Source organism: Balaenoptera acutorostrata, chromosome 6 (genome assembly GCF_949987535.1).
Source record: "Balaenoptera acutorostrata chromosome 6, mBalAcu1.1, whole genome shotgun sequence".
In the NCBI taxonomy this organism is placed as follows: domain Eukaryota; kingdom Metazoa; phylum Chordata; class Mammalia; order Artiodactyla; family Balaenopteridae; genus Balaenoptera; species Balaenoptera acutorostrata.
This window is the reverse complement of record NC_080069.1, coordinates 60,362,152-60,382,861: the sequence shown is the minus strand read 5'-3', so window position 1 is coordinate 60,382,861 and position 20,710 is coordinate 60,362,152. Positions and strand designations below refer to the sequence as shown.

The 20,710-nt window shown below is 39.9% G+C and overlaps 1 protein-coding gene across 8 annotated transcripts in view; it reads right to left on the bottom strand.

Annotated features, from left to right (window-relative positions):
* Nucleotides 1–20,710, bottom strand: part of FREM1 (FRAS1 related extracellular matrix 1) — a 226,594-nt gene that overhangs the window by 168,222 nt on the left and 37,662 nt on the right. For all 8 annotated transcript variants that reach the window (XR_009008576.1, XM_057548002.1, XM_007176771.2 and 5 more), the window contains 4 exons: nucleotides 12,930–13,440; nucleotides 8,038–8,132; nucleotides 5,039–5,340; nucleotides 3,465–3,661 (listed from right to left, as the gene is read on the bottom strand). Coding sequence is in view for 7 of the 8 variants with exons in the window: in XM_057548002.1 (XP_057403985.1) it covers nucleotides 3,465–3,661; nucleotides 5,039–5,340; nucleotides 8,038–8,132; nucleotides 12,930–13,172 (837 nt within the window). In the remaining variant the exon portion in view is untranslated. The remainder of the gene's footprint in view (nucleotides 1–3,464; nucleotides 3,662–5,038; nucleotides 5,341–8,037; nucleotides 8,133–12,929; nucleotides 13,441–20,710) is intronic.

Here is a 20,710-nt window from a genome sequence, read left to right as displayed (position 1 = left end):
AGTGTGGGCAGTTGACAGTGATAAAATGCACAAGACTAAGATTCTTATAAGCATCACTATATCTAATACTATTCTGGCCAAACAAGTGGAGAAAAGAGTAGAAAAAGAGGAATAATTATTGAAAAAGAAAGGAAAAAATTATCATCATTAGTGAAAGATGTAATTATGGTCTTTAAAAGCCCAAAGAATTGAAAAATTTTTAGAATAATTGAATTCAAGAAAGAAGACAGACAAAAGAAGATTAGTCCAAGTAATAGCTCTCTTATCTATCATCGGTAACCAATGAGAAGAAATAGTGGAGGAAAAGAAGACTAGTCATAATAATTTTACAAAAACAAATTGCCTAGGACTGGACTTAAGTGTGCACAACTAACATGAAGAAAACTACAAACTTTACAGAAACATATCAAATATCATTTGCCTCGATGAAGTTAGATAACTTTTGTCTGGATGAGACAACTCAATATGGTAAATGTTCCAATATTCCAATTCTTTCCAAAATAATTTATAGTTTTAATCCAATCCTGATAAAAATATTTAGGGGCTTTTTAAAAAAACTAACATAAATATTTAATTATTTATCTAGAACTAAGAACAGGTGAGAATGGATAAGAAAACTTTGAAGAGGAAGGACTCATCGCTATGAGGAAGGACTTGCCTGTAAAACGTTAAAGTCTATTATAGACCTTTTATATTTAGAATAATATGGTACTGGCACAAGAATAGGTAGGCAAATCTAAGGAACAAAAGAGCTAGCCTTGAAATAGACACATAATATCTTTCTATACAATAGAAGACTCATCTAAAATCAATGGGAAACATGTCCATTATTCAACAAATAGTGTTGAAAATTTTGGCTACTTGGAAAAAACTGTTCCGTGTTTCACAATACGATAATTCATTTCAGGCAGAATAAAAAGGCAAATATAAACAGGAAAATGTTTTAAAATCTATAAGAAATTACGGGTGAACAGTCATTTAGTCACTTGATGAGGATGGACTATACCAGCATAAAAATAATAAAATAACAAGACACAAAACTTCAAATATAGGGCTTCCCTGGTGGCGCAGTGGTTGAGAATCTGCCTGCCAATGCAGGGGACACGGGTTCGAGCCCTGGTCTGGGAAGATCCCACATGCCGCAGAGCAACTGGGCCCGTGAGCCACGATTACTGAGCCTGCGCGTCTGAAGCCTGTGCTCCGTAACAAGAGAGGGTGTGATAGTGAGAGGCCCGCGCACCGCGATGAAGAGTGGCCCCCGCTTGCCACAACTAGAGAAAGCCCTCGCACAGAAACAAAGACCCAACACAACCATAAATAAATAAATAAATAAATTTTAAAACTTCTAATATAGTATAAATTCAGTTCCATAAACAAACTCTGGTGTGCATGCCTCCCCACTCTGTGTGTGTTTGTGTATGTGTGTGTTAAGTGTGTATATATATAAAAATTGTAGAAATACCCCTAGTTTTGTTTTATTTTTCTTTCTGTGATTTTTAAAAAATATCCTCTGCTGTTGAGCATATTACTTTTATATCTGTTTGTGACATGCCAAATTGACTATGGAATAGGTTTATTCTAAATAATACAGGAAGGTCATTTTAAAGGGGAAACTCTTAATAAAACTGATCTGAAAACATAAACAAAACCCTATATCAATATACAGAGGAAAAAGAAGAAAAATCAATTAGGAAGAATAATGGCTCTAATTTTTTTTACAGATATAAAAAAGCATTAAAAGAGAAAGGAGTTTCACGTCAAAACAAACAGAAGACACGTACTAGTCGTTAAGAGACGTAGAGTTTAGTCTTGACTCAGCCAGGCATGTATAGTCAAGGTTCGCGATTTCTCTGGCTACCACTATAAAATAAGGGGCTTGGGCTAAGCCAATTATTTCCAAACCTGGCTGATGATCAGTTTTTTCACTAGCAAAATATGTATAGAGGTTACTACGTGTCCAGCTTTGTGCCAAGTGCTTTGTAAGCATTATCTCATTTAATCCTCTCGATAAGAAGTAAGTACTACTATGCCCATTTTAAGATTTTTTAAATGAAGCATAAAGTACAAAGTCACACAGCGAGTTAACATTTGAACCCAGGCAACCTGGGCCCAAAGTCAGGCTCTTAACTGTTAATGTTAGACTCAAATCTATTCTTTCAAAGCTCCCCAAGTGATTTACCTGATCCGTTTGACCAGACTACCTCACAGTTTTTCCAAATCTCAATTATAAAATTCTATAATCCTGTTTACTCATTTCCTTATCATTCCGTGTTTTATTAATTCCTGTGGTAATAATGTTCAATATTTGACTGGGTCTGTTAGGAGAAATCCTAGTGAGAAGTCAGCCTGTGAAAGACGGAGGTCTTCCACAAATGTCATCTCAGATCATCTTAAATCAGCACAAAATCTGAGCTGTTTCAGCAGGTACACAGTCACCCCAGCTTCCCAAATAAACACATTACAGCGTACGTGAATTAAGAGAATAGCATGTCAGGCTTCCCTGGTGGCGCAGTGGTTAAGAATCCGCCTGCCAATGGGGACACAGGTTCAAGCCCTGGTCCGGGAAGATCCCACATGCCGCAGAGCAACTAAGCCCGTGCGCCACAACTACTGAGCCTGCGCTCTAGGGCCTGCGAGCCACAACTACTGAGCCCACGTGCCACAACTACTGAAGCCCTCGCGCCTAGAGCCTGTGCACCACAATGAAGAGTAGCCCCCGCTCGCCACAACTAGAGTAAAGCCCGCATACAGCAACGAAGACCCAACACAGCCAAAAATAAAATAAATAAATTTATAAAATAAAAAAAAAAGAGAATAGCATGTCAAATCTCTCATATAGGCTGATTTCACTTTCTGTCATCATTTCAATGGGAAGAGATCAAAGGAAAGAAAGGGCAGGAGCATGTAAAAGAGACTGGAAGATGCAGAAAGCCCTTGGGGGGCTGTCTCCTTGACAACCCAGTCCTCCATCTCTAAGTCTGAAAGAGTGAAAATGATATCATCTGCTACAGCCATAAAAGTGGGACTGAGCTCCCCCTCCCTCCCAGATTCCTGTGGCCTTGCAGAGTGGGTGTGTGGACCCTCTGACTTCCTCTAACAGATGAAAAGAGGTTCTAATAAAGGATTAAATGAAGTATCAAAGTGTGGGAGTTACAAACGCAGAAATGGGAAGTTGAAGAATACTGAAGGGAATGGGAGAAGAAAGTTAGCATATAACCTGACCCAGGTCCTTTCTAAGTTGCTTTAGTGATGATAGAGTTACAAGAGAGCCAGAGAAGGGAAACTATGTACTGATATTACATACAAAAGCTACTGTTTCAAGCACTTACTGGCAGAACAAGTCTGCAGTTCACTAAGTTGTTCTACCCACAACCATACAGGAACCAGCACAAGCGCCCCCGTGGAACTGGCTTTCTTCCTGTGGATCAGCTGGGGACACAGACAAATAACCCCACAGACTCTACCTTGTATATGATTTTACTCCTGCTATCTGTGAGGTCCAGTTGGATGGAGATGTAATCAATGTGCGGAGAAGGAGGACTCAGATGTTGATATCGAAGCCCCGACAGCAAGAACTCCTCACAGCTCACTTTGAGACGTCCTATCTTCTTCAGTCCCAGGGGACATCTGCCACCTGGACACTTCAGTTCTGTTCCCAGTTCTAGAATGTACAGCAGTGAATTAAGAGAGTCACTTGTACATTAATGATTGTAGAATTTAAAAACCCATCCTCCCTCCCATGGGTACTTATTCCCTCTCACTGCCCAAAGACTACTCACGTGTACCCTCCAATCATTCACTGAGTAGGTTGTCATTTTCTTGAAAACCTGTCATTGCCTTTACTGAAAAGAACAGTTGACCAATTATCCAATCAGGTTTTCTTAACCACCAAAAGTGACCAAGAGAAAAAATATATAAAATGCATTTTCAGGTGCTGGACCATCTCTGACTAATAGGCTCACTGTAGGCCTTCCACTGTCCTGCTCTGGTTTTCATTTACAGCATCCACTTCCATGGTACCATCATGCCATCTCTGCTAGAATATTCTACTCACTGAAATTCACTCCCCATACTGCTTGTCACACACTCAAATCCTGCAAACCTTTTCAAGTCAACTTAATTTTTTACTAAACCTTTCTTCAAATATTCATTGACCACCTGAACCAACCTGCTGTCTCCCACTGAAAACCACAGTCATCTCTCCAGTACATAGTCTTTTGTCTCTGTCTGACTGCATTTTTCACTCCTGCACAGTATATGATACTCACAGGCCACTTATTTTTCTAGTGGCCTTTTGCACATTTCCCTGATGTACAAAATGGGTATCCTACTTCCTACCCAGAAGGCTGTGAAGACTAAATGAGATGACTTATTGTGCATGTTTTCAGCTATAAATTTCTGTCCAAATTCAAGGTATTACTGTGATCATGATTTTCCCTTATATTTTTTGGTCTTCCCACAGTGCCTAGAACACTATTACGCATCTAGGAGGTGCCCAAAATGTGATAATTAAATGAATAACAGAAAGAACGTTATCCATTAACCCTTCCTGATTTAAACCATGGCTGCTGCCCACCAGCTCTACCTCAAACCTGCTCCAAGTCTAGTAATACTTAGTAAAGTCACCAACTACTTTTGCTACCACTGCCACGGCTACCTACTATTAATAATAACAGCTGACAGTTACTGAGCACTTGCTATGAGCCAGACACTGTGTTAAGCGCTTTGTGTGTGTGTGTGTGATCTCATTCACTCCCATCTTTATACAACCCTATGGAACAGCAACAATCCTTGCCCGTTTTACAGAGACTTAGACAGGTTAAATAAGTCGCCTAAAAGCACACAGGGAATAAACAGCAGAGGCAGTTTTCAAGCCCGGGTTTTTCCAATTCCAAAGTCTGCACTCTTAACCACTAACTTACATTTTTCAACCAGCTACAAATTATATTAAGTAAAACTCTTTGTCATGGTAGAAGATGACCATTTACAGATCTGTCAGTTTTAGTAACATCCAGATAAGTATTAAAACATATCATACGAGACTCAGGGAAAAAACTGTGTGGCTGATCTCCACGAGGTTCTTCCGGCCGGGGCTCCACTAGAACCAGCTGGCCATGGGCTGGCAGCCGAGTTCCCACAGGGTCCAGCCTGACTGTACACTCCAGACTAGCCGTCCTCTCATAATCAAATCTGAGCAGGTTTTTATCAATGGCCCGGGACAAGCCATAGAATTCAGACACCTCCAGTACATTGTCACTCATACGGATGATGTTACAGTCTGGTTCCAGGAGATAGACCCGCAGGATAAAGGTTTCCGTGAAGGTGTCTGTCTCCGTCAATCTGTGGACAGAACAGAGCAAAGGCAATATTATTGGTGCCCAGGTACTTTTGATAGTGTGTACTAACTTGGCCGGAAGCTTAAAGATTGGCTTTCACACAATCAGTGTATCAGGTAGAGTTTGGATTTTATTTTATACTCTACTCCCAACCTCTCTCTTCTTTTCCCTTCTTCTCCTTACCTTGGTGTCAACGTCTTTTTCTGTTCCCTTTCCAATGACCCTTCTTTTAACACCTTCTCTCAAATCCATCATCGATGCTGGTATTTAATGACTGCTATGAGCTCAGAGTCCCTTCTCTAGCATGTGTGCAATTTAAGAGTATCCAGCATGTATAATTTATGGATTGACTTTTAATTCAGGAGTGAGGGGGTGAGGGCTTTCTGAAGCATCAAGGCCTTTTTGCTCTTCAGAAATGCCACTACATGAAGAGTCATTTACAGTCTAGTTGGGGTGCTCCGCTCAGCGCTTGGCATATAAAGGGTATTCAGTGATTGTTACCTCCATTCCCTTCATTCCCTTAGTGACTATGTTTTCTGGATACTTACAAAGACTAGCAGATATGGGTTGCCATTCTTTACTGAAGGGAGAAAATTAATGGGTGATGGGTGTGTATCAATAATGCAGCTCCTAACTGATGTGCTTTCATGATGGCCCGGGCAGATACTAAACTCTTTGTGAAGAGTATATCATTCAGTCTTCACAGGAATCTATCATAAGTGTTGTTAATCCCATTTTACAGATAAGGAAACTGAGGCACAGGGAGGTCAAGTAGCTTGCCTAAAGGGCTAGAGACGAGGTAAGAGGGTAATAAAATAAACATGCTCTCTGATTTTCTGCCTCCACTTCCTCTGATTATTCTATTTTAAATCCTCAAGACCAGGGAAATTGACAGGTCCTCTAACTCTGCCCTTCATGTGTGCTCCTCTACCCTCCCCATCCCTTAGAAACTCAAGGAAGAAAGAAATAGGAACAGCTAGAATTCATTAGCTTTTCCAGCCCTTCCCAGCAAGCTCTTTGAAGCTAATTTGTTTTTTAACTTTAAAGTCTTAGGAAAATCAAACAGCCTTGTATACTGATTGCATAGCTTCCTAAGGAATCCTTTGGTGCCATCGCATTTCCTGAGCACAGCATTTGGTTCACCCCTCTCTTTCGGCACTTGTCATTCTGAATCACAGTTAGCGACCCATCTTTTGCATGAGACCATGAGAACCAGTCTATGTCTCCTCATGTTTTTCTTTCCTATGTCCAGCATGGGCCTAACCTATACTAGATGATCATAAGTGTTTATAGGATGATTCACTGTGCTACAAAACTCTAGACTCATATTAGTCTAGTACTTAAGGGAAATCCATGTTGCCGTATTTTAGCCAAATACTCTTAAAAGCAACAAAAACCAAGTAAAAAACTATATAGGCCTACTCCACCTACACTGAATTCTCAGTTGCTTCTATGAAGTGAGCAATACCATAACCATGAGCTTATATATCTTTTAACATCTTTATTGGAGTATAATTGCTTTACAATGTTGTGTTAGTTTCTGCTCTATAACAAAGTGAATCAGCTATACGTGTACATATATCCCCATATCCCCTCCCTCTTAAGTCTCCCTCCCACCCCTGTAGGTGGTCACAAAGCACCGAGCTGATCTCCCTGTGCTATGTAATTTTAAATTAACTTTTTATTTAGATATAATTCACATACCCTAAAATTTACCTTTTTAAAGTTTATAACTCAGTGGTTTCTAGTATATTCATAAGGTTATGCAACCATCAGGCTCCCTAATTCCAGAACATTTTTATGACCACCCCCATAAAAATCCACACCCATGAGCATTCACTCCCCATTCACCCCTCCCTCAACAGCTGGCAATCACTAATCCACTTTGTCTTTATGGATTTGCCTTTTCTAGGCATATCATATAAATGAAATTATATAATATGTGACCTTTTGTGTCAGACTTCTTTCACTTAGCATAATGTTTTCAAGGTTCATCCTTATTGTAGCATGTATCAGTACTTCATTCCTTTTTATGGCTGAATAATATTCCATTGTATGGATATACCACATCATGTTTACACATGCATCAGTTAGATTGTTTCAACTTTTGGGCATTTATGAAACATGCTGCAGTAAACATTTGTGTATAAATTTTTGTGTAAACATATCTTTTATTTCTCTTATGTATATATGTATATTTAGGAGTAGAACGGCTGGGTCATATGGTCACTTTGTCCAACTCTATAATTGATTTTTTGAACCTTTTTAAAATACAATATGTTGAAAAATAGAAGATATTGCACTTCTAATAAATAAGCAGTTGATAATCAAAAAGAATAATTTCATTCACTTTTGGAATATATTTTCCTCCTAATTCTCATTAAAAATTTGTAGTTTATAATCTCCATTTTTTATCATAAGTGGGGAATTGAATGACCAGAGATACCTGTACAAGAACTCTAAAGGGAAACAGGAGAGGGCTAATAATTTGCCACAGAAATGCCCCAAGGAAGATGATATAAATAAAACTAACTGGAAGGTTGCTACAATTCTTGCCTCACCCACACAGGTCTCCAGTTCCTACTGCGAATTACTAGTTTGAAATCTAGTAACTCCCATCATGATAATACCTATCCAAAGAAAAAGAAGTACACAGAGTGGTTATCTGCTAAGGAATGAACAATGCTCCTGTGCTGCTTACCTGTAAAGTCTAAGCTTCACTGTGTCTTCATCAAGAATTGGGCAACCGTTGTGAGTATACTTTACTTCATTGGGAAGGAAATGACAGTCAAAGACCTAGTTCACATGAAGAAATGGATACATATCTGTGAGAAAACTGGTACACTTTTTAATTTTTCCAGCAGTAAAGTACTGCCTGAAGAAATTATGGTCTCTTAGCATTGTGTGTGTGTGTATGTGTGTGTGTGTGTGTTTTAACCATCACCACCTCTACCCACCCCCATGCCTATGACCATCCTGCTTATATAGCTGTGTTTTGCTTTGAGAATATCTAAATTATGAAAATCCAAGCAGATCAGGCAGATAAATTAAGCAGTGATTATCTCTAAATAATTATTTTTTCCAGTGTATAGTACATTTAAATATGGTTCCATTTTTCAAAGTGTTATTTACCAATACCATAGCAACTGAGTCAGAGAGGTCTACCTCTGTGTATGTAGAAACAGGCATGCATCACCCCACATACAAACACGCTGTATTAGCTCTGTATTTTTTTATTCTCCTTTTATTGCTTTCTTTCCCAATAGTGTTTTTATATTTAAAAATGAAGCCACTTACTACAGAAACTATTGTGGTCGATCAGAGCCAAACAGAACCCACAGATGTTTTTCATTTACTTGCAAAAGACTGCTTTTATTAGTTATGTAATAGCAGAAATGACTGATGAGACAAATAGCAATGTCAAGGCAATTTTCTCTATTCAAACAAAATTATAATTAACTGTATCACCTCACTCAGAACTACTAAGGAAATTGCTAATTGTTATATTTTCGGAGTCATAGTTTTTAAAAGAAGAGTTTTCTCTTCCAATCACACCATGACCCTCATTGTGCCCGATCTGACTTGGTAGAGTTCTAAGAAATACCCTCGAGGTATTCACATATCATCATTGTTGAGTTCATGCTATTTAGCCTGTACCTTGTTACAGCCTCAAACATTTACAAACAACATAATCCTCCCTGAGAAGACTTTCTCACTAATACAAATGATCTTTTCCTACAGACATCTTTGGTTCCTCTTTTTAATTGACAACAAGGAAGGAGATAAAGGAAAGACCTTTCCCATATCATTGACAAATAGTCACTGTAATAAAGAGACAATCTGCTTTGTTAAAAGAAACATCTGTTTTATGTTTCGTAATATGTTTTCCTTTTATAAAAGGTGACAACCATGATTCCATAAATTTACTAACTAAAACAAAGGAGAGCTAAATCCTTTTCTGTCTAGCTTTGTTTTTTTTCCACTTCAACTGTTTTTCAATTACAATTTATAATTAAATTGTCATACATTCCTAACTCATTACTCACTTTAATGACAGCAAACTGGTTCAAACTAGCGATATTTTCTTTCTTGTGCATTTCCTATTCAAAAAAGCAAGCTCAGTGCTGAACGGGGGTGCTTTTCCACCCAGGAAATTTCTTGCTTTGGGTCAGGTGTGAGAAGTACTGTGAGTGGGTAGGTCTTGTCCTAAAATATGAGGAAAACATATTGCCATCGACCTTCTCTAATTGACTATCTCGAGAAGGTTATCGAGACAGAAGGTACTCGTGTGCACCAAGTGAAATCCCTTTCCAAATATCCAATAGGAAAATGAACCTGTTGGTCCTAAGACAAACATCAGTAATGGAATGAAAACACTGATTGAACAGATGTTGAACAAAACATTTTCTGTACAACTCACATGAAACGGTTCATTACACAGCAGGGTGTTGTTAATACAGTCATCTCGCTAGGAATGGGCCCAAATAAACCTGCTTTCAACTTACTAGTAAGCTCTATTAAAGAGTAATGTTTAGGCTGTGTGTGTGTGTGTCTGTGTGTGTGTGTGTCTGTGTGTGCATAATTGGCTTGGCTACGCTTGGCTGTGCTTAATTTCAAAAACTCCATAAGAAATAAATCCCTGGGGAGAACTGCATCAACCTGGGTGTAGTACAGCTACATATTGCAAAAAAAGCAGTTTTCACTTAGGAATTTTGTTTTTGTTGAAATTATCATAATGAAAAAATAGGAAGATCACCAGGTGGTTTGAGAAACAAAGTTTTCTGGACATACAGATTTCATGATAATACACAGTTCTCATATTTGACCAAAAGGCAACGAAACTCCACATTTTAATGGACTCCTTTCCACAGAATAACTTTTAGCAGCTATATATCACATATTTACTTTAGATGATATAAATCTGTTTGAGATGTCAGATGTACCTCTGGATAGACATACACTAAACATTATCTTTTAATCAGCACATTAGGGGACCCTTTGGGGATGTTGGAGCCCTGCCCCTTTGCCTTGCAATGCAGACTTCCCTAAATCAGACAGATATGTTGTTTCTGTTCCACGTTGTCTTTCTAGTAATGGATTTTTGCCAGAAAATCAGAGAAAGTTTGAAAATGAGACAACTTAGAGATCTATCACAACACTTGACCCTTGTGACCAAATAAATGTTTTACCTAGTTCTAGTCACATGGGTCCCTTTTTGCTCTCCAGTGCCTCAGAGCTTGCCACATAGTGAAGACCATTAAAATGTCACTGAAAATGATGATATTTTTCATTACTCTCATAGAAAGTGCTATATGAAGCACTTTAGAAGTCATAAAGTTTAGAAGTCATAGGCTATTTGGGATGGGGAGAGGATATCCCCAGAGGCTGGTTTAAGTAACAGGAGATCCTCCCCAAAATGCTTTCTAAGGAGGGAGAATCTGGTGAATAATAGGCCTTTGGTTTTGCATGCTTGGGGCCAGAGCTTAATACAGCTGGACCATAGATTACCCCAGTGTGCTACAAGGAGGAAATTTTCCTCTCTTCTTACCTCACAAAATATATTCAGCCTTACTTCTAAATAAATGTTGAACACATTTTTTTAATATATTGATTGGAAGGGTTACCAAATTATCAGTTCGGCAGTCTTTAGAAGGCATCCACCTTTTTCCATATAGCCCTGGGTTTCTGCTCTATCAGGGATCCCAGACATCTAGGATTAGGGTCCTATTTTGCTGCTCCCCAAAACCCCAAGGATTTGCTTTTGACCCCAGTGCCTGTACTTAGGGCTCCACTGCCTGCTGCTGAGCCTACTCATGTCACCTACTCATCACATTTAGTGCACTGGGGCTCCAGACATGAGCTATCCCAGGCGTCTCCTTTTTCCCTAACCTATAGGTGCCAATCAAACACACTTTCCAGCACAAGTTACGTTGGGAGAAAGGGGGGAGATGTTGCAATTACCACACAGATGGGAATACCAGGGTGACCTGGGGCCATGAGCACATCCTAACATTTTTTAGATGCCCATCTGAAGCTCATTGACTGACAAAAGAAAATCTCACAGGAAACTGGAGGGGGACATTTAGTCACAGTCACATGAGCCATACGCCCAATGTGAGAGCCTGCCACAGCAATTCTGATGTGTTTCAGAATCAAACTATAACTGTAAGGGAAGTAAAGGAAATGTCTAGAGATGTCAATTTGAGCAAGCATCTATCTCAGTCTCTTTAGTTCATCTTTATGACATCTAATACCACTTTTGAATAAGCCGATGGAATATTTTTTTAGCCAAATAGAGAGGAAGAACATTAGTGCTCACAGTTCAGCAAACAGAAATGCTGTACTTTGCTAGGAGCAGGAGCCACACCCAGCATTGAATATTCTTAAAACTGTTTGCCTCGAGAAGAAAGTTAAACCACAGTAGGAACAAGTAATAAGACCGGAAGCAATTTTCTATTGTGTATAGAGATAAGCTCTTTAAGCAAATGTATGATAACACAGACTTTCCTAAACCCAACGAATTAGAGGCTAACTCCACCCTACAAAAGGATTGAGCACAGAACACCCTTAAATGACATCTCCATGGTTGTGATTGAAGGGAAGAAAAATTTTATGAAGACATTTTTGAAGAGCAATGAATATTTAAAATGAAGTGTCTTCATATCTCTTTTCCAGATCTCTTCCCTTACTCAAGGGAATGTTCAAGGGATGGTAATAGATAAAAATGTCTTCGCGTTTAACTTTTGCTATTCTGCAGTCACAAATGTGTCCTAAAGATGTCCTGAAACCCTGATATCTTATCCAAAGGCACTCTGGCCATGGGTGAGATAATTTGGGGGCAGGAATAGTCCCATAAAGGCTGACCATATCACACCACACAGGAGACTGCCCACTCCAACACGTTTTCATTCTCTCTCCCTCTCGTTTACTTCTCTCTCTCTCCCCCTCGCTCTGTTTTTTTCTCTCTCTCCCCTAAGATTCTCATAGAGTGGCGATGTACCTAAAATAAGAAGTACGTGATTCCCTTACCATTATGCCTTTTCCTGGATGATTAGCTGTTTTATAAGGTCAAAGAGCTGGTAATATTTACACAAATTTTCGTCAGTAAGAGAGGATAAATTGGAAAGACTTGTCAATTTGGTGCATTACTAATTTAAAAATGCATCCATCCATATCTGTTCGAACCAGCCTTCCTCCAAAGGGGTTGACATAAATAGGAGTAACTCCTGTTGGTTTCAGGGCTGTAATCCACAGTCAGCCAAGAACATTCAAAAAACAGGTTTGACCAATCTCAAATCATTACCTCGTACACCTGAAACTAATGTTATATGTCATTATACCTCAAAAAAAATTTTTTTAACAGGTTTCGCCTTACATAGAAAAAACAGTGCAGTATTATGCCCGCTAACTGCAGCTCCACCATTTCAAATTTGAACATCTTACAACACTCACCTCTGGTAGCTTGAAGGAAGAGCTTTATCTCTCTCACTCTCTCTCTCTCTTTCTCTCTCTCTCCCCCCTCCCCCTCCCTAACATTCTCACACACTCTCATTCATACACACTAGTAAATAGCATATCTCGGATATGACCTACCTGTGGAGTGAGTTTCCCAACCCTCTGGGTTATTGGCTCATTCATCACAACTTCCACTTTGCAGGCATCTTTCTCTTTGGGGATGGCGAACTTCAGGTCATCCTGAGACAGGAAGGCGGAGCTGCCCTTCATCACCCTGACCCCTCGGTTAACACGGATGAGGGAAGGGCTGGCCCAGCCTGGGAGCAGCCTCAGCAGCAGCAGCAGCAGGGCACTGAGCCCACCCCAGCTTAGACAGCTCATGCCGACAGGGGCCACCTCGTTTCCATCCACCAGTGCAATCCCTTCCACAAAGGAGGGCTTCTGTGCTTTCTCCGGGGGTGTCAGCTCATAGTCCAAAGGGCAGGGCAAGGGGTCCCGACAATGTGCCCCAAGATCTTAACACGTCCCTTTCATTTCAAACTCAGACAAGGAGGTCTTTCAGGCAGTCCCAGAGCTTTTAATAAAACTCGCTGATCACTCCTGACAACGCCCGGCAAGATTAATGTGCCTCCCAAGTGCTTTTTTAATCCTGCAAATGGGACGAGGAGTTGGAGGAAAGTGAGAGAGAAACCAAAAGGTTTATGTGGCTTATTCAAAAGACCCCCACCGACAAAGGAATCTTTCAACCAGCCTGTAATTTCAGCTAAATTAAAAACAAATAAACTAACTTGACCTCCAGGGGCATCTGAAAGGCAATGCAGCCATTTCATTCCCCGGCGGTAACTCCTGCTTCCGGACTCAACGGGTCCCAACCGGGACGTCAGTTGTGTGGTCTGACAGGAGGCAGCCCGCCTCATGGCCAAGGGCAGCGTTTGCTCCTCTGCGTTCAGAGGAAGTTGCTGAACTCTTTGCTTTTGTCTTCTCACTTGATAAATGAGGACTGCAACCTCATTTGTGCAAGAGAGCTGATAGAATTACTTGCCCACTGTTTGAAAACGTGATTAATTCTAAATCAGTGCTACCCACTCAAAAAAAAAAAAAAAAGGCTTAATAATTTGTCACATGGGCACAATTTTGACTTTGCTGGGCAATGAAGACACCTAAGAAACGCTTGAGTGGAAACTGGAGAAAAGATATTTTTTCTAAGTGAGCATTTGGGGTTTTGTTTAGGTGTAACAAGGACTAGGAATCCAGTAATGTAGCTTCAACGTACACAGCTAATGACACGGCAGATGTGCATGCATTTATACATCATCTACAATGCTAATTACATAGAAGGTATAGAATTTGCACAAGTGCAGTCTTTTTTTCTATTTTAACCACTTAGAATTTCATGATTATTTCTCTGTGTCCTATAAGAACAGAAATGATTTTATCCAAATTGCAAGGTATTGAAATATATCTTTAATCCCAAGATATGATTAGGTGAACCAATCATATCCACGATTAGTTATCCATGATAAACCATAATGGTGGTTTATTATGCCCATTGGAAGGTCTTGCATTTTCATGATTTTAATGATTTCTGCACATGGATCCTGAAATGTTTGTCAGAAGGTGTAGACAAAAATGCCACTATTGTCCACCTCTAATATATTAAGGGAAGGCTCATTCTCTTGTCCCTGTTTGAAACCTTTCACATTTGAGACAGTGCGCGACATGTCACCTAACACCTGGGGGCGGGCGGGTGCACACTTCACAAAGCAGCCTGTTTTTTATGGTGTCGGTCCCCAAATAAAACTGCCCCGTCCTCCCACTGACCATGTTGCCCACACTCAGGCTGAATTAGGTTGGCTTGTTTGGGCAAGAATGCAAACCTGCTTGTTGAACTTTCACAACTGGTTTCCATTCACCTTTGGCATCTAAGATCATTCAAAAAAGCAGCGCTTTCACAAAGAAGAGAAGCAACAGGGCGAGTAGGCATCACCCAAAACTGAGAGATAAGAGAAAAAACTTGGCTTTCTGAGATTTTAAATGAATTAAATTAACCCATACAGGCTGCAAGGACTCTATACTCTCAGGCATTCTTCTCATCTCCCTTCTCCTTTGCTGCTTCTTCCTAGAATCTCTGACTTTTTCATGTTGGGGAGCCTAGGGTCCAGTCCTGGGACCTGTTTTTTGTCTACCTTCGCTCCCTAGCGACCTCGTTCTTCCTTTTTTTTCATGGATTTATCTTTATGCTTCTCTCCCTCTTGTTACCCAGATTGAGGAGTCTGCCCTGCACATAAAAAAGAGAGCCACACCTCAGGCTAGCAGAGCTGTGAGCCAGAAGGAGCCCGTGTGTTTGGGACATTTGCAAAGTGAAGTCACCACACCAGCCCACTCTGCCAGAATTTTACATGGCAGAGAATGTAAACTTCTTTCCTGTTTAACCTACTGTTAAACAGGAAAGACGGCATTTTTGTCTACACCTTCTGACAAATATTTCAGGATCCATGTGCAGAAATCATTAAAATCATGAAAATGCAAGACCTTCCAATGGGCATAATAAGCCAGCGTAAATTTACACTGTTAATAACCACCTTATTCTTCAAGTTTTTCTGTTAATTTTGTTTAGTCACAAATCAGGTAAATATTTTAACTTCTTTCCTACAGCATATGGGGAAATAGCTCATTCTCTAGTTATAGCAGAGTAAGTCCTTAATGAGCAGATAAGGTCAAAGACCAAGATTCTAATGTTCATCTACCAGGAAGAGACAAGAGAGAAAGAAAAGGAAATCTATTTCTGTGGCTCCCCGTGCCACAGGGATATGGGAAGGGAAGACCTGAATCTGAAGATCTGGATTCTAACCCTGGTTCTTCTGAACATCTGTTTCCTCTTTCAAAAATGGGGCCATCCGTCTTGCCTGTTCCAGTTCCCCTGTGAGGCCAGATGAAATAGTCCATGTGGAAATATTTTCTTAATTACAAAGCCCCGTATAAATGTAATGTTATTATTACAAAATATGTCAAAGGAATAAGGGAGTAAAGCCTGTCTCGAGAAAAACAGAATGGCAGGACCTGGTCCTGGATGAAGGGGGCAGAATTAGGTTCAGTAAAAGTCAAATAAAGTGTGTTTTAATGACATTCAAAATTTCTCTTTTTCTTCCTCACAGTCTTAAAACAGGAGGTCGAAGTAAGAAACTGAACGCTAATATTTCAGAAACAACCTGAAGCAACACTGCTGGGAGGTAAAGAGTGCAAGAGTAACAATTTCTAAGCTCAAAATCAAACAAAACTCAGCCTTCCATCAACTGGGCTACCAAATTAGGTGCCGTAAAGATCAGAAAGTGTATGCTTATTTGTGTTTTATTTACATTCTAATTTTGCGCTTGCATTTTTCTCTTGGGGTTAGGAAATGCCAAGTATGGAATATTTCCATGGAAAATATTGCTCTGATTTTTCACTTGAAGAAGGTGGCAGTGGAGGAGAAAGAGAAAAGGATTTGGATGAACAGAGAGGGAAAAGGCAAAACAAAAAAACAAAACCCACACAGAACAATAGCAACGGAAATCAGGATTCTAAGTCAAACAAGATTTCAGATGATGATGGATTTTTTATCTCCACTAAAGAAGATGACAGAATTGTCTTGTTTCTGGTACAAAATTACAATGTCCAGAGGCAGCCAACATTTACTTGACAACACCCTAGTGGGAAACCTAACACATCTCGAGAACTCTGTTTGCTTAATCCCAACATAGGGCCAAGTTGGATCCTCGGAATCCAGCTGTCTGTAGCTTGCTCTCATCACTGATGTGGGCAGCCAGAGCGTCAGCAAAATCAGTGGGAGCTTTGGAAGGGGAAGTAGAAAGGTGGCCAGATTCTACAAGGGAGCTTGTAAACCAACTGCCTTTTAGCCACATGGGACTTAATTTGATGCTGCAATAGAAACAAATCCTGTCTGCTTGCTTGTGTGATTCAGCTGCTTCTCAGCATTTCACAATCCTCGCGTCATCCTGCAAATCAGTTATGCTCTAACAGGCCATTTCCCACCCTTGCCTTTTTTCTTCATGTGGAAATCATGTATTCAAAGGATATCTCTACAAGCCAACAAAAATGTGAAAAGGTGTTTTGGAAAGTGGAAAACCATCCTGCTCTGAGTTCTTCCTTATAAAACTTCAAAAAGTTTTCTTTCTTAGTAAATTTCTTTCTTTCTTAGTAAATTCTTGAACAGAAGAAAATGATTCAGTAACATTTCATCTGGTAGAGCTGAGCTGGCTTTTATTTCATAATTACACGTTCAGTTTAACCACAGGAGGATGTATTCTCCATGCTGATATAAACATGGTACTCCTGTCATTTATCTTAGGTAATCTGTGCACAACAGGAAAAGCAGGACCCCAGCTGTCCTCCCAGGCTCTCTCTGCAATGGAACTTCTTGATGGTCAATGTTAACGATGTGCCCTGAAGAGAATCATATTTACTATTGTTCCTCTGTGGAATTTTACAATGGAAGCTACATGACACAAGAGAAGCACCTTCCCCATCCTGCGCCCAGCACAGTTATCAAGATATCAATAATCAGACTTCCCTGGTGGCGCAGTGGTTAAGAATCCACCCGCCAATGCAGGAGACACAGGTTCAAGCCCTGGTCTGGGAAGACCCCACATGCCGCGGAGCAACTAAGCCTTTGCACCACAACTACTGAAGCCCACGTGCCTAGAGCCCGCGAGCCACAACTACTGAAGCTCGTGCACCTAAAGCCCGTGCTCCGCAACAAGAGAAGCCACCGCAATGAGAAGCCCGCGCACCGCAGCAAGAGTAGTCCCCGCTCGCCGCAACTAGAGAAAGCCCACGCACAGCAACAAAGACCCAACGCAGCCAAAAATAAATTAATTAATTAATTTTAAAAAACAAAAGATATCAATAATCTATCATAGCCTTTTGCTGGCTTGCTTTGCTATTTGCAGAGCTCCTACTGGTCTGATACTCTTCTCAGCACTCCAGGTAGTTATTACCAATCTACTAAAGATGACGTAAACAATGGAACATGTTATCTTCCCTGTGCTTCAAGCTATTACCTCATGACTCACAGCTTCAGATCCTACAAGTACCCTATAGTCTTTAAGAAAGAAAATAAACTAATAGAGAAGTGGCATTTTGAGTAAAAAAATAGCCAACTCAGGATCAACCCATTCCCACCCACTCAAACATAGAGAGATTTTGATATCCTTGACTAGACTGGTAAGAAAGCCAGTGAAGATTTTCTGACTTGTATTGTACATTAAAATCTTTAAAATACCAGTCAGAAGAAACATAGAAGCCATCATGGGATTACTTATAATGAATTTTTTAAATCATCATGATTTTCACTCAAATTGATTTCCAAAATAATTCATATGAATCAAATGTAAAAGTTTCAAGCATAAACTCATAGCTGAATATAATTATCCATAGAATAACTGAAATGATTCCGAATCATATGTGACATAAATTGATTCACCCAAGAGCAATGAACTGGAAATCAGGAGAACTGTCCCCCAAGGGAACAACTAACTGTCTAAACTCAGAGAAAGTGGTTCTCTTCTTTGTGTAGTAGTTGAGGAAATTAAGACTTAGATTTTACCAAGGACTTCAGATCCACTGCCTCCTCTGACTTTCCTTCCCTGAGAGAGACAGAGAAGTCTAATTGCACCTTGTTATAAGCAACAAGGAGTCAGTCTAAGGCTGGCCCAAGGTCACAGCCGGAGGCAGCAGAGCCTGGGAGAAGCAGGTCCCTGGCACCCTGGGGAAGGGCTCTGTCCTCCTCTGTGCCGACAGTCTCACTGCAAAAGCAGCCCTGGGAGAGGGCAAATACAAAGCAGGTTCTTCTCTTTCAAGAAGCTCATCACCTCTTATGGAGCTTTAATTGTTCAATGCCCCCCACAGGGGTGGAGAATCCGTGGCGATTTTACCCAACACAGGATTTCCGGAGTGAATTCTCTCTGGTAGGGAGAACAGAATCGTGGAGAAGAAAAAAATAGCTTGTGACTTCTAAGATTGATTTTCCTTAACAATTTATAGTACAGTTGTTCCTCAGTATCCACAGGGGTTGGTTCCAGTAACCCCCCAACCCTCCACAGATACCAAACGCCACGATGATGCTCAAGTCGTTTATATAAAGTGGCGAAGTGTTTACGTATAACCTATGAACATCTTCCCACACACTTTAAATCATCTCTAGATTACTTATAATACCTAATACAATGTAAATGCTATGTAACTAGTTGTAAATACAATGTAAATGCTGTGTAAATAGTTGCCAGGCAAATTCAAGTTTTGCTTTTTGGAACTTTCTGGAATTTTTTTTTTTCAAATATTTTCAATCCGTAGTTGGCTGAATCCACGGATGTAGAATGCACAGATATGGAAGGCTGACTGTATCTTCCTTTTCTCATTTTTTGTCTACTGGTACTTTTTACTTACTGTATACAGGTACTGGACTATATTCTTTATATATTTGTTTTCATTTATTTCTCACAACAAACCTATAAAGCAGTTTCTATTATTATTCTGATTTTATAAACAGTGACTTAAGGAAGTGACATCATAATCATAATAAAAAACGAACATTTATTAAGTGCTTACTATGGATTAGGCGTTGTTCAAAGGACTTTACATACATTATCTTGTTTAATTCCTATAATGGTTTTAGGAAGTAGACAGTGATTTTACAGATTTGGAAAATGAGGTACAAAGAGGTTTAAGTTACTTGCCTAAAGCATCAGCTTGACTCCAGAGTCTTATAACCCATATTTGCCGACCCCAGGACCTGTGCACTTAACTGCTATATTATACCACTTTGCATTACAACAAAATCATATACTCTTTGCAATTCCTTCACTATCCCTGGAGTCTTTTTCCTACAGTATGCAAACCCTTAACAACTTCCTTTATGGTCCCAGACAGCAACTGATGGCTGTTGCAGGAGTTAAAATTTCATTGGAGGTGGTCTTCCCTAGTGGTTCAGTGGTTAAAAAATCCACCTGCCAATGCAGGGGACATGGGTTCGATCCCTGGTCTGGGAAGATCCCACATGCTGCGGAGCAACAAAGCCCGTGAGCCACAAATACTGAGCCTACACTCTAGAGCCCACAAGCCACAACCACTGAGCCCACGTGCCACAACTACTGAAGCCCATGTGCCTAGAGCCCATGCTCCACAGCAAGAGAAGCCACAATGAGAAGCCCGCGCACCGCAGCAAGAGTAGTCCCCGCTCGCCGCAACTACAGAAAACCTGCACACAGCAACAAAGACTCAATGCAGCCAAAAATACATAAATAAAATAAATTATTAAAAAAAAAATTTCAGTGGAGGCAATGTTCTCTCAAGGAAGTAGCTGTTACTTTAAGAACATATAATTAATGCAGATACCTTGCCTACCAGCATCTGAGTGTTCCAACTCCTTACACTACAAGCACTGTTTAAAGGTCTCAAGGCAAACAGGTCACTTCAAAATTCCAGTCTATTAAATTAATAAAATACATGTTGATTTTGTTTATAACATTCTGCTTCCTTCACTCTGCAACTTTTTCTAAAATGTAATCTAAATCACAGATGTGTGGTTTACGAGAAAACTCAGAAATCAACTAGTTCATATCCTTCATCTATTTACCTGTTTTTTCTGAAAATAACTTCCTTTTATGTGTATAAAAGAAATGCATGCTCATTAACTAAAGGATAAAAATATAAAAACATAAAGAAAAGGAAAAAATAACACTTTGCCGACACCCAAAGAAAATGCCCTTCGGTTTTCATAAGTATGTATATGTATCTACAGTTTTTAAACTTAATTAGAACCACACTACAAAAAGAGTAGTGTACCATTCTTTTCCAGTTACATAACATTCTATTCTAACCATTTTCCGTATTATTAAACATTCCTTGTGATCTTACTTTTC